At 40.7% G+C, this 14,700-nt stretch overlaps 2 protein-coding genes across 3 annotated transcripts in view; both read left to right on the forward strand.

Annotated features, from left to right (window-relative positions):
- Nucleotides 1-2,757: 2,757 nt before the first annotated feature.
- Nucleotides 2,758-13,479, forward strand: paxbp1 (PAX3 and PAX7 binding protein 1). Its single transcript, XM_026181144.2, has 18 exons — nucleotides 2,758-3,187; nucleotides 3,427-3,549; nucleotides 3,883-4,089; nucleotides 4,391-4,612; nucleotides 4,722-4,822; nucleotides 6,689-6,912; nucleotides 7,175-7,364; nucleotides 8,325-8,448; nucleotides 9,098-9,200; nucleotides 9,463-9,578; nucleotides 10,129-10,328; nucleotides 10,429-10,576; nucleotides 10,675-10,796; nucleotides 10,909-10,985; nucleotides 11,097-11,163; nucleotides 11,500-11,646; nucleotides 12,437-12,591; nucleotides 12,815-13,479. The coding sequence occupies exons 1-18, from the start codon at nucleotides 2,890-2,892 to the stop codon at nucleotides 12,933-12,935; spliced, it is 2,745 nt and encodes a 914-aa protein (XP_026036929.1). The 5' UTR covers nucleotides 2,758-2,889; the 3' UTR covers nucleotides 12,936-13,479.
- A 425-nt stretch (nucleotides 13,480-13,904) lies between these two features.
- The window catches only part of slc7a1a (solute carrier family 7 member 1a), a 30,384-nt gene continuing 29,588 nt past the window's right edge, over nucleotides 13,905-14,700 (forward strand). For both annotated transcript variants that reach the window (XM_026181148.2, XM_026181145.2), the window contains exon 1: nucleotides 13,905-14,042. The gene's annotated coding sequence lies outside the window, so the exon portion shown is untranslated. The remainder of the gene's footprint in view (nucleotides 14,043-14,700) is intronic.

A 14,700-nucleotide genomic window follows, 5' to 3' on the forward strand; every position in this document is an offset into this window, starting at 1 on the left:
CAAATATCACCAACAGCACAAAACCAAACACACAAAGTGTTTCCAAGGAAGATCTGTCATGGTCCGGAGTCTGATGACTCCATGTTTATGGTCTGTGTTTTTTAATTTTTTCGAGTTTTGTGGGTTTTGTGTTATTTTTCTTCCAGTGTTTGGGTGTTCTCTGTGCTCCCCTTGTGTTCATGTCATTTTACTTTGATGGTCCCTTGTCTCATGTCTGTGTCTCTAGCCTTGTCTCCTCTTAGTCTCGTCAAGTGTGCTCAGTCCCAGCTGTGATCTCCTCCTGTGTCCCATTCCCTCGTTATCCCTCAGTGTGTTTTAGCCCTGTGTTTCTATCTGTCAGTTTCGTGTCATCCTTTCATGCTGTGTGGGTTTCTCCTGTTGTGCTCCCAGAAATCACCATCCTTAGTTTCCCGGTGTTTTGTTTTTAGTTCCCAGTTTCTAGGTTTTGGTTTGGTTTTGCAAGTGTTTTTGTGTGACTTTTGCAACAATAAACTAGCCCCCATCAGTTCATCTCCGTGTTTTGAGTTCTGCATTTGGGCCCTTATCTCCTGCCTGCCACAGCCGTTTCATGACAAGATCATATCAGTCGAGGAGATAGAGATTTTTTTCAACAGACATCAGTTCTGTACATGATCTGTATGCAAGAGAGAGAAAGAGAGATGCCACTTTGGATTTAATTTGGAATTTTTGTTTTTGGAACATTTTTAATAGTAATTATGGGCTGTAACTACTAATATATAACTAGCTTTTAAAAATGTATTTGTGGACAAACAGGACAAATGTAAAGCACTCCTTTGCAAATTTGACAGATTATTCAATAAACACAGTTTTTGACTATTGAAATTAAAGTTCATCTGAAAAATTGTTCAAAATAACTTTCCGAAAAATCCAAACGTATGGGTGCTGGGCAGCAGGGCTGACTTTGAAGCTTTTATCAGTTTAAAATAAACCTAATAATCTTCTGTTTGAATCTTTGTTCTGGAATCTGCTTATATAAAATGCAAATGTATAAAATGTAAGACGCACAAAGAGGACTAAACCTTTGGACCAGTACAGCGTTCATCTGACCACAATGCATCCACAACGAGCACAAATCTGCTGTAGTTATTATGTCACTTATTTCTTAGTGAGACATTTTCCACCGTGGCCCCTCTACACCGGGATTTACTGAACTACACTTTAACTTATCTGAACATCTAGTATATGAACAACAGTTCACCAATCTGAAATTAACTCATGAGTGGAAAAATGTAATACTAGTGTGGGAAGCAGAAAGGTACTGTTTCTGAAAAACATGTAGCAGAAGACTATAGAATAATTTGGAGGATAATAATAAAGTAATGACAATGTCATTGAGTTTGTAGCACAAAACTAATAAGAAAGTAAGTACATTTATTCATATAGTAAATGACCGGTGATTCACATCAAAATAAAACTAACAATAAAAGGAAAACATACAATATAAAGCAGCAAAACCAACAGAGAAGCACAAATAATTAGAAGTAGGTTAAGATGTTCACCATCACCTGTCTAGAACACTGTTTATTACTAACTGTAAAAATGACAGTGAAGAACATCCTGACTTGTGGAGCAGGGTGGTGAATACAGGTCTGCAAAGTTAGGACATGTAGAGGGGCAACATTAAAGATTTGCATTAAAGGGAGAACCTGATACACAGATTCCGTCAGGAGACTAACACAACTGGACACACCACAGACCAGGGGTCGGCAACCTTTATGTGACACAACTCCCTGTCTTGGACCCCGGCACGACACACACAGACATAGTCAGTGTTGCGGGGCAAGTGAGGGTTTTATTTTATTTTATTTTTTCAGCAATTACTTTTCAGCCATCGTGTCTCTGGCTCAGGTCTCCCTCTCTTCGGACCCCACGAGCTACTAAAACAGGGAAGACAGTCAGTCAGTTGATCCAACCTGCCCTGACAGCTTTCCTGGCACATGCCCCCGAACCCACAGCACTACCCCACCTCGCGGAGCCACAGACCAAAAGCAGTTCTTGAAGAAAAAGAAGTGTAGCTCATATAATGAAGGTAACACAGTCTTTTAAGTATAAATTAGCATGCCACCATTACTTATATTTAAAGCACTAATTGATAGTGATTTAAAATCACATGTGACTCCGCAGTGTAAAGTTACAATTTTTCTACTTTAACTTTGTATTTTTATTATAATAAAAAAAGGTTTTAGCTTTTTATTGAACAATTAGGAAGTGACAGAAAAAAGTATTAAGGCCTAGCTTGAAAGAAAGTGGCCAAAGAGTTAAGAAGGCCACTCTATGCAAATTAAATCAAATTTACTGTCAGTACAGCAATTTGTTAAATTAAACAGACTGTTTAAAATTGGACACTGTGTCAGTAGGCACATCATTTGACGTAGGCACATAAAAGTCAGCTAGGTTGCCCAATTTTATAGCTGGACAAGAATCACAAGAAATCATAATAAAAAAAAATTTAACAGTTTTTTTTAATTATTATTACATATTAATATTATAAATATTATTTTTTGCCTCGTTCTTTGTCAGAATTACACTGAACTGCTGGAAAAACCTAAAAGAGCCGCATGCGGTTCAGGACGCGGGACAATAGCTAGTTAAAACTACAAAGGAGGCAGTATTTCAAAAGTCCTTTCAGTGGAGAAAGGACAATAACTCCCGAGAAACACCGAAGAAGAATCGGTTGCCTGACAGCGAAACAGCCAATCACAGCCAAGGAAAGACAGCCGTCTAGCACCGCGGCATCCACTGCACATCTCTCTGAAAGAAAATGGCTGACATGGTGTGTGGTTGTGACATCTTTCGGCTCGAGTTACATTTTTAAGATGAACCGTGTTTGTACGTGCACTGTTGCATTTAGCTGGTAAACTAAAAAAAATGTTTAAGAAGGCGAAAAGAGCTAACTTTAGACGTCGGAATGAGTCCGACGAGGATGAGCAGGAGGAGAGTCAGCAGCCGCAGCTGGCGCCGACAATGTTTGGGCCTACCGAAATCCCATTTATGGAGACTTCCAACAGCAACGCTACCGGAGTGCTCAGCACTACAGAGAGCTGTCATAGTAACGGCCTTCAGGCTAACAGCGTTAGAGCCGTCAAGAAGGAAAAGAAGGTCAAAGATACGACTGCCGTGCCAGGACCCACGAAGGCCAGTTTGCTGAGCTTCGTCGATGAAGAAGGTAACTTTGGTAGCCAAACCGATGCTAAGCTAGCTAGCTTGTTCACATTAGCCGGAGAAAGCGTGGCAGTTTTAAGTATGATCGTTATCAAACAGTTTCTGCATATTCTGCGCAAACTACACTTCCTACTCCAGGCACTGTAGAGGGAAGAAAGTTATTGACCACCAAGCTAACATGCACGTTGTGCATGGTTAATTGGACTCATTATTAACTTTGTGCTACGACTTGTTTGTAAACAGACGGCTCAGAGGTGTTCCGAGTGAAGAAATCCAATCACAGCAAAAAGATTCTGAAACAACTCAAGAAAGAATACAAGGAGGACTTGGAGAGGTCTGGATCTACCAAACAGGATGTCAAATCAGGTGTGTTAGCCTACTGTCAATGCCATGCGTTATGTGCTGTCATGTGAACCATGAAATATTATATTTACTACTTATCTATATATTAGCGCCCAACTATGAAATAAGGTGAAGCCTAATTAAGCAGTAGAACTATAATTTTTTTTTAACTGTGACATTAAATTACGTTAGCAAATACTTCCAATGTTTCAGCCAATTAATTGTCAGAGGCCCCCCACCTTCTTTAACCATAGTAGTTGTGTTGTCAGCCACATCTGACAGTCACAACTATGCCATAAATGATTTCACTCGACTTGATGCATCTTTCACTGCATTCCTGTTTTTTGTTTTTTCTAGATGCTCCAGCTCAGCCTGCAGTTAAAGAAGAAGTTATTAGCAGAGCAAGTAGTGAACAGGGAGAGGAAGAAATGGAGGTGGAGAGTGCTGATGAACAGGAGGAGGATGCAAGGAGTCAAAGTGGTCAGACAAACAGTCAAGTGTCCAGAAGCAACAGCACAGGAGCAACATTCAACACACTTTCCACACTTGGCAGCTTGAGACCAGGTATATACGACACACACTTCCACCACAGTACCTATCTGAAAGGACTGTCATCACAGGAGCACATTCATGACAGTTTATTGGCATTGTAATAGCTGTGGAGTTTTTCTGTGTGTTATGTAACAAGGAATATCAGTGTCTTTGGTTTTGATATCTTGAGAACAGGTGCAGCGTTTTACATCTACCACTCTGCTGTGTTAGTTTAACTGCATTAGTGCTATGCCCCAAACACACAAGCTGTATTGTTCGTTGTTTGCACAGCATCACAAGAAGTTAGATGAAGACTTTTCTGACTTTATTCCAGGGGAGATTCCTGATGCAGCATTTATCCATGCTGCCAGAAAACGCCGGCAGCTTGCTAGAGAGCTGGGAGGTGATGCTCCTCTGGTTGAAACAGAGGCGCCCAAGAAACGTCTGGTACGAGAAGACCAAGATGCCAGCGATGACGAAGATGAGGAAGAGAAAAGGATCCGCTTCAGCGGCGTCAGGAACAAAAGCCAGAGACAAAAGATAGCCGAGGAGATTGGTACTCTATTCAGCTTCCCTGCTTGCTGTCTACTGACTACTATTCTGAATCAGATTTGTTTGTTTTTTTAACTTTATTAAAAATGGATGTGTCTTTCATATGTGTACAGGTATTGAGGGTAGTGATGATGAAGCACTGGATACCGGACAGGATGAGGAGGTGAGCCGCTGGGAGCAGGAGCAAATTAGGAAAGGGATCAGCATACCCCAGGTAAGATGTACTGAATCTCTGGATAGAGAGATATAATAAAAATATTCTCCTATCAGGTGTGACTGTTGACAGTGAATGATGTTTGTGTTTTTACTTACTGTTTGATTCTGTGCTGCCATTGTATTGTTTACTAAAAAACTGGGGCTTTCCCTTAATCAGAGTTTTTCTGTTTTTCAATTAAGTGGAGAAATTTAAATATTTGTTCTTCCATATGAATATATTGGAACAATGTCTTTAGATGGTGTGTAAGAGCATCTCAATCTTTGTGAAGCTTGAGCGTATTTAGGTAATTTGGTAGTGACCTTTAGCTTGCACTGGAGCATTTTGGACGAGTGTGAAGCGGCTGGAAGGAGAATCGGGAACTCCAAGCCTGAGACCACGGTTCTCAATCGGAAAAGGATGGAGTGATAACTCCAGGTCAGGGACGAGGTCTTGTTCACGAGTAAGCAGAGAGTGGAGGGAGAGATCGATAGATGAATTGGAGCGGCATCCACAGTGATGCAGATGCTGCACCAATCTTTTGTAGTCATGAAGCTGTCTATTTACTAATCAGTATCTGCCTAGCCTCACTTGTTAGTCATAGATAGAAGCAGAATGGGTTCCCAGGTGGCTGAAGATTGGTCGTTCGAAAGGGACTCGGAGTAGAGCTGCTGCTCTTTTACAAATATAAAGGAGTAAGTTAGGGGGTTCAGGCATCTGACTAGGGTACCACCTTCTACGTGGGCGATCGTGGCTCAAGAGTTGGGAGTTTGCCTTGCAATCGGAAGGTTGCCGGTTCGAGCCCCGGCTTGGACAGTCTCGGTCGTTGTGTCCTTGGGCAAGACACTTCACCCGTTGCCTACTGGTGGTGGTCAGAGGGCCCGGTGGCGCCAGTGTCCGGCAGCCTCGCCTCTGTCAGTGCGCCCCAGGGTGGCTGTGGCTACAATGTAGCTTGCCATCACCAGTGTGTGAATGTGTGTGTGAATGGGTGGATGACTGGATATGTAAAGCGCTTTGGGGTCCTTAGGCACTAGTAAAGCGCTATATAAATACAGGCCATTTACCATTTCTACGTGAGGTATTCTGGGCATGTCTTACTGGGAGGAAGCCCAGGGGCAGACCCAGAACATGGGTGATTTAGTCCAACTGGATGAGTTGGATAAGGTGGCCAGGGTAAGGGATTTCAGGGCATTGGTACTCAGACTGCCACCACCCTTTGTTTTCACTTTGGTATTGTGAAGTAAAATATAGTGTTTCACAACATTTATTATACCTGCATAATGGATGTGAATTTGTTACTCACAATGTTTAGTGGACACACACTTTGGTCAAATGGAATGCAATTGTGTTGGTGATTTCAGTGCATCTTTGTGAGCTGGAAGCAGCTTGAATAAGTTGTGTTGCTTTGCGAGGCAGACACACCTTTACAGAACTCTTTGCATATGATTTCTTCTTGGTTAACGTCACTCAAGTCACTTTGAATCGAGTGACGCATTTCCGAACGATGCGTAATGATCGGGCACAAGCTCTTCACTGTGTCTGACTTTTGCTGTACATCAGTCTTTTAAAGTTGTTCCTCATCCAAGCTAGTATAGGAAACTACATGGTGCAGGGAGCAGCTGTGTTAAGCATATGCAATGTTTAGGAAAGGCTTGATTTGCCTTTGCATTTTATAGTGCAGCATGCATTTTCAATATCGCTTGATCATGTTTAATTAATTGTGGGAAGCCAAAATCATGATTGAAATTAAAATTTGATCCATTGTGCCACCCTAATATATTGAATAGTTTATGGGGTTGAAAATTTGTGCTTTAATCGTTAGTTGGAGCAATGCTGTTATTTTTAGTAGCTGAAGTGTTTTGTGTTTTGTGTGTTCCTAATGAATAGGTCCAAAGCAGTCAGCCAGAAGACAGCACAGTCTACTACCAGAACAGCTATGAGAGCCAGCCGTATGGCTCTTCCTACAGCATGCCTTACACCTACAGTACAGTGGCTCCACAGACTGCCAAACAGACTGGACAAGCTGACAATGGTTCCGTTCACTATGGGGCCTCTCTTAATGATCTAATCCCGGTATCCATTGATCTGGTAAAGAAACGCCTGCAGGATAGGTAGGTCCAGTAGAAAACTGCACCAACGTCTGTTTTCAGTCCTCAGCTCGGCTGCTGCCATCTCTGTTTGCTGTGGTCCTGATGACCGAGACACACAGTCCACAGATCTAAGGACCAGAGAGGCAAAAATGTTGCCTCTCTAGTTGCTGTTTATTATTGTTGGTGTACTTCAAACTTTTCTATCTGCAGAGCTTGTAATTAAGATTGCACTAGCTTTACAACCATCTAACTCATTCTGTCCTTGTATGTCATGTGTCTACAGGCTCAGCCAAATGCATGCAGGCCACAATGGAAATGTCGACCGCTACAAACAGATCAATGAAGACCTTGCTGCTTCTGAGCGTACCATACAGCAGCTGGAGGACTCATCCAATGACAATGCAGAGCAATATAAGTTCTTGCAAGAGATGCGAGGGTATGTTGGAGACTTGCTTGAGTGTTTCAGTGAAAAGGTAAGGGAGAATTCGCCTGCAGTCTCATTAGCTGTATGCTGTTTTGTGTCTGTGTTATCTCCACGTAATGTGGATTTCCAAGGGGTACAGTCTATCGAAATGCTGTCTTTTGAGGATTAATTGTAATTATATTTATTTTTTTTAACTGTTGAATAATTACGGCTAGTTAACAGTGCTAACAAGCAAATGTGACAGTACATATATGTTGCTTGAAGCACACTTTAGGTATTTCTCAGTTTCTTCAAAACTGCTCTCATTAATTAAAAATATATTTATGAATATATAAATATACCTGTTCAGGTTGTTTAACATTATCAGCTGTTTAAACAGAAATAATATATACTAGTTTTTGTTCATATAATACGATACTAGATTTATGAAAGATGGATTCGAGCTGCAAAAGAAATTATTACAGTAGATTAGACAAGTATGTATTAAAATATTTTCACAACGAGTCCAGATAGCTACTTCTGAATGCATGTCTTCACAGAATAATTTAGTTTTGGTCTTACAGCAACTATATGGAATGATGGAAGAACTGGCCTTCCCACCACCATTATGTTTCCTCAACTAATCTGTGCTCCAAATGGGCCACTAACCTTCCATTGTCAGCATGAATTAATGTGGAGTGCTTTCATACAGTATATACATGTCTGGATCATGATATTGTTTATGTTGGGTAGAAATGATGAACTTCACTATATTTTCTATACAAATAATCTAAGTTGACCCTTAACTTTGTCACTTTTCAGTGTTTAAACTAACTAAGTCCACTAAGTTCAGGCTTTACTTCAGAGAGCCTCCCCCAGAATAGCACATTTTCACCCAACACCAGCAATATTTTGGTTCCAGTATTATACTGTCCATCCCACTTCTTTTATCCCTTCAGCAAGACATCCCTGTGACTCGGAGTCCCACTTTTGCTGGGTCAGAGGTCACAGAAGGCATCATATTTTTCAGGTGCCTGCTGTCCTGGAGCTGGAGGCTGCCATGCACCAGTTACTAAGGCAACGGGCCACGCGACTTGTCCAGAGACGACAGGATGATATTAAAGATGAATCGTCGGAGTTTGCAAGCCTTTCAAGTCAGTCCATCTTGAAGGTTTTTATGATTTATTTGAACGGCCTCATTAGCTCTCTGTATGTGCGTGTTATGTCTGCGTGTGTCTGCGGTTCACGCTGTTGTATCGCATCACATTTCTCTCACAAATACGATTAAAGCTAAGTGATGTGTGTTGTCGAGTGGATGAGCATGTACGTTTATGGAAAAAGCTTTGTTGAGGGAGCTGTTTCGGCTGTCCTTTAATGGCCGAATCTGAAAGTCAGCTGGGTGTTTGTAACTCAGCTCAAGTAAAGATGACTGTGTAAAGATGGCATTTAAAAAAACAAATTAAGTGATATGTCATCTGTCACGTTGACTGTGCCATAAGTGAAGTTCCAGCCTGGTAAGTAATTGACACCAAAAAGTGATTGATAAAAACATTGTTTGGATTTAATATGTTTTGTTGCCAGTGGTGCCCAGTAGATAGGAAGGCTAGGGCAATATCTTCACCTGCTTGATAAATTTCAAACAGATTTTGATCTGATCGTCTAATTTATTTTTAAGCCTTTAATTATACTTTCTTATTTGAGTACCCATGTTTTAGTTTGGAATTAGTCATCAGAATAAGAATGAGGCTATGGGTTGGCTTAGCTTCTCATTACTGGCTCTAACATTACTCCTGTCTCTTGCAGATAAAGCTGTCATGGCTCCTAATCTAGACTCATTTGGCCGAGATCGCGCAGCATACCAAGAGCACAGTCGTCAGAGGAGGATAGCTGAAAGAGAAGCACGAAGGTACCAACTTGTTCTCACATTCCTCTCCCTGTGGAAATGCTGTATTGTGCTGTACTTTTGGCCACAAATGCGAAGCCAATTACAGTTACACAGAAACGAATAATGTGAATCCAGCTATAGATTTGTAAAAAAAAAAAAGGTTTTCTGTGCATCAGATTTTAAGTCTTGACCATGAGAGTGTCACCTTAGTGCCAAGTTGGTAAAAGGCAATTTCTGCTCATGTTTTTAATTTGGCTTCCTTTGTATTCGTGGATGAATACAGGACACGTCGACGACAAGCCAGAGAGCAGAATGGAAAGAGGGCAGAACATAAAGAAGGCTTATCATCTGATGACGAGGAGACTTCTACTGACATCACCAGCTTCAACATGGAGAGAGGTATGTTCCTGTATTTAAAAATAAATAAATAAAAAATACATTAAAAAGTAAATGTATATTGTATGCAGTGTTCAACAATGTTAACTAAAAAAAAAAAAAAGAAATCTGTCAAAATCTTGTTTAAATTTAACAAACTGAATTCAATGAATTTCTCTGAAATAAGTCAAATTATTTGAATATAACATTCAACAAGAAAACAAATGGTTTTCTGTTTAGGAATATAAGTTTAAAAAAAACTGCACCAAAGATGTGCGTTAATATTTTTCCTGCCTTTTTTAGTAAACAAAGAGTAAATTTGAAAATGAATGAAAAATAGTAGTTATATTTTTGCATTGAAAGTATCGTTTTGATTAAAGAGCCTGTGCACACTGGTTACAGAAACCTAAAAATGATTTAGGTAATTATCAATACTGTTAATTTAGGGCAGCTGTGGCATTTACCTTACATTGGTTGTTAGTCTAATAAATGTATTACGTACCATACATATGAGATTCAACTGATATTGAAAATAATTTTTTAAAATCTGACGTGATCTCTTTGTGCTACCCAGATCGTATAATAAGGGAAAGTAAGAAGGTATTTGAGGATGTTGTGGAGGACTTTCATTCTCTCGACTACATCAAATCCCACTTTGAAGTGTGGAGGAAGGAGTATGCCAACACCTACAGAGATGCTTACATAGGCCTCTGTCTGCCCAAGCTCTTTAACCCCTTAGTCCGTCTGCAGCTGATTACATGGAACCCTCTCGAGGTAGGGCATGGGTGTATTATCAGTGTAACCAGTTCCTTTTTGAAAGGAAATTGGATGAGGAATGGTGATGGAATCTTTTTTTTCTCTATTCACTGTGCAGGCGCAGTGTGCAAACTTTGAGTACATGCTCTGGTTTGAGTCGCTGCTGTTTTACGGCTTTGAAGAGAACAGCACGTTGCAAAAAGGAGATGGCGACATCGGCTTGCTGCCTGCTATAGTGGAGAAGGTCATCCTCTCCAAACTGTCAGGTTCGAGGCATAGCATGCTCAGAGATGTCCTTGGCTTGCAAGCCTGTAGAAAATTACTCCTACTATATGCATTTCTCTCTACTTTGTGCATGTGGCAGTGTTGGCAGAGCAGGTGTGGGACCCACTTTCCAGCAGTCAAACAACCAGGTTTGTGAGCTTCATTCACAGACTGCTAAAAGGCTATCCCACTGTGCTGCACGGGGACAACCGATACACACAGGTACTCCCCACCCTCATCATCTTTTTCCTCAAAATACATTGGCTGTTAGATTACCTGATATTTTTAGAAGAACTGCTGTCATTACCTTGATTTCCCCCCCCCCTTCTTTTAGGAGCTATTGAAAACAATTGTCTTACGGACCAGGAGGACTCTGGATGAAGATGTCTTTCTTCCACTGTACCCCAAGAAGTATGTTCTTATTAATAACAATATTAACATTTTGATTCCACTTAGTATTTTTTCTATATTTACAATAAGCACTTAAAGCTGCTTAAAGCAATCTCTCTTGCTTTTATTCAGCATCCTGGAGAACAAGAACAGTGGTCCCTACTTATTCTATCAGAGGCAGTTCTGGTCCTGTGTGAAGGTATGTGTGCAAATGTGTGTGTGTGTGTGTGTGTGTGTGTGTGTGTGTGTGTGTGTGTGTGTGTGTGTGTGTGTGTGTGTGTGTGTGTGTGTGTGTGTGTGTGTGTGTGTGTGTGTGTGTGTGTGTGTGTCTTTAAATTACTTCCTCCAGTCAGTTGCTGAACTGATAGCATCACATGAATAGCTTGCCTGATTGTTGGAGATCACACAATGAGATCTGTATAATTTGAAAAGCAGCTGCAGCGGGCTGATAATCAAAGTATCTTCACACTGATATTATGTACTTTTGTGTTGCTGCCTTTGAGTCCAGTCTAACTCTTGTCTCCTTCATGCTTAGCTGCTGGGCAACATCCTGCAGTGGGACGGTATCTTATCCATGTCCTCTCTGAAAGACTTGGCCTTGGACAGCACTCTCAACCGATATATCCTCTCTGCACTGCAGACCACAGATACATGGGAGGAAAATATTCAGAAGTGCCAAAAGGTAGATAAAATGTAATCACTTAGTAGGGGTGGATTTCATTCAATAGATAAATCAGATTAAACTGAGCATTGCAGATTTCTTTTACTTAACAAAATATCCTTCCATCCATCATGAACGGATATTATGTGTGAGAACATTGTACCGATATCACTACGTCTGTGTAGGTTCTCAGTCATCACTACTTCACTTGTTTTTGAGAAAAACTGAATTTAGAACTTTTCTCTGACCGTGGTTTTACTTGTCATATATAGTTTTAAACTGATAACTGCGCTTTCAGTTGATTTGTTTTAAAAGTGCTGTAAACCTTGATATTCCAAAGCAGATGAGAAGATTTCACATTTGGTAATATAAGAATTAGTGACACAAATTTTTGGTCCTACCTATTAAATTTTGTTTAAAATGATATATTTTACAAACTGTAAAAATTACTGCTCACAAACTGTAAGGCAGTAATTTTAGTTTGCTCATGTGACAAACTGTGATCGATACATCATTTTTTTCCCCACCTTGCATACTCGTTATTTACAACCATGTAAAATACAATAAGATTTGTTGGCTGAGATCATTGTGGTAAAGAGTGAGCATGCACAGACAAAATATTTTGAAGGAGGGGTCTGTTGTACCTGTTTATGACTACATGGTCAGTTGCTATTTTTAAGTCGCATGATTATTAAAAACTGGCCCTTCTGCTGGGGTGTTAGATGTTAGTTGGTTATCTTTTTACCATTAGTGGCTCGCTGAACATGATAACACAAAGCTATTGTTTAATTCGTTCTCGTGTGCTTCTCAGGTGGTGGAGTGCTTGCCATCGCACTGGTTTTCTGGATTGAAGGGCCAGCAGACGTTGCCTCAGTTGGAGCCATTCTGTCGCTACCTCACCCACCTGGCCAACTCAATCCACCGCAGCGCACTGGTCGGGTCTGATATTGAGCGGCGCACTTCAAAGTAAGGACCTCTACACGGCTTTGTATATACAACTTGGCGCCTTGAATTTACTAATAGCTATATCTGCAAGAATGGTATTGAATGTGCTTTAGGAACAATTGCATTGTCGGTGTTGTTTTATCATATTAACTCTTCCTTTTTCACAATGAGTGCTTTTAAGCTGTGTTGTAATGAGTATTTTTTGTAGTGCTCATAGTGCATGTCATGTCATGTCTTACAACAGGGAGCAGGTCAAAGATGTTGTGAAGATGTTGGGCCAAATGAATGCCCTGGACCACATCATAGCTGTGGCAGCAGAGCATGGGATTAAAGACATCAAACCACTTTTAGAAGTCAAATCATAGAGGAGAAGCAACTTTTCATCCGGATTACAGATCACTAAATGGGATTCCCAGAGAAGGGATGTGTCACCCAGCTTAATAACTCAACAACTGAGACCATGACTGAAAAAAAGATCTTGTAAATATTGTATATATTGTATTGTATAGAAAGGTGTGTTTATACTGATGCTGAAATTAGGCCTTGTATTGTCAGCTCAAAGAGACTGTTCACTGCTGGCAATATTTTAAATGTGTAGAAGTTCTTGACATGGATTATTTTTTGAGACTGATTCCTGAATGAACACTATTCACTCCAACTCTGTACAGCAGACTCATCTTTGCCATACGAGCTAAAAGGTCAGATGCACGCAGGCAAAGAATGGTATCCAACTTTTGTTTCCTAACAGTCCAGATGTGATCTTTCTGTGATCCCTGCTTCATCCTGTTAGTATTCCTCACACCTCTCTGTTTAAATGCTCTTTAAGAATCTGAGGGCTTTGTTTTCAGCTTTGCAAGAATTCTGTTTTAGCCGTTTATTTGCCTGTAAATAAAATGAACATTTGAATGATTCTGTCTTGCTGCCATTAAGCAACAACTGTCCCTCACGATGTCGTGTTTTATGTAAGTATTATGATCATAAAAGAACAATCCAAACTTACACCCAGTGTTCTTCACCGTAGGGTTTTTAAAACTACAATATCTCTTTAAACTTGGGGGAAATGGGTATCACTGATTTATTTAAAATGATAACATGGAAAACGTTTTCAAAAAATTGCAAACCGCCAGTTTCTACACTCTTGGCAACTCTGTTTATGTAAAATGATACTTTGTTACTGACTTCAGCCAGCTGCCACATGTGGGATTTGGTGTCATCCAGTGCGATTTCAGCCAGGAGGCGATTGCGCAATAGTAAAGAGCGGGTGGGACAAGCTGTTTTTGCCTTTCTATCCCCTCCTCTAGCTCAACTACCTAGACATAGCCACTCAAGACCTAAATATATCTTTTCTACATTTAAAGACGAGACTTTCCTGACCAGCGTCGTGTGAGACGAGAGTTTGGGGGTTCTACAGCTTCCTCTTCTCGGGCCTCCCAGGGAAACTGTAAATACCTCTCCTCCTTATGCCCGTTAAGGTAAAGTACTGCTTACAATAGCTACGTAGCGACTGCATGAAAGTGATCGGGCACTTAACACTACTGTATAGCAGGCTTGACTGCTGTCCAAGTTAGTGTTAGGGATCTTTGAGGAGACTCATTTTCCTGTGTACATTTGAGTAAAGCGAATAGGGGGTCCATGCTGTAAAACACATGCTCTTTTCACTCGGACCCCCATTTTTACTGCTCGGTTGTCTGTGCTGCCGTCTTCTGCAGCGTGTCTGTGTGCAACTGTATCCTAGTTAAGGAAGCTTCTGTTAATTCTACATTAAGGGGGTACTTGTGATGCATCCTTTGAAGATGCAATCACACAAAATGAACTGCAATTCCCGGACACGTGACTCTAAGTTATCCAACGGTGGCCTGATGCGTGCAAGGATTCTTGCCATGTAAGATCTGGAGCACCGTGCAGGATTTAAAACTGCTCTAAACCCAGGACTGAGTGGGACCTGAACCTGAACTATCAATCGGTGGTCTTCCTCTTGTCCTCGATCGAGGACAGTAACAGTAGAAATTAAAATCACCGACGCCCCGATTTGACATTACTCCGATTTCCAGTTGTACAATAACCTTTTGTTTTCAGTACAGCTGTCCGGGAGTACATAGCTACTGTAAAGCTCATTTAAATTGCAATTTA

Source organism: Astatotilapia calliptera, chromosome 10 (assembly GCF_964374335.1).
Source record: "Astatotilapia calliptera chromosome 10, fAstCal68.1, whole genome shotgun sequence".
Lineage (NCBI taxonomy): Eukaryota > Metazoa > Chordata > Actinopteri > Cichliformes > Cichlidae > Astatotilapia > Astatotilapia calliptera.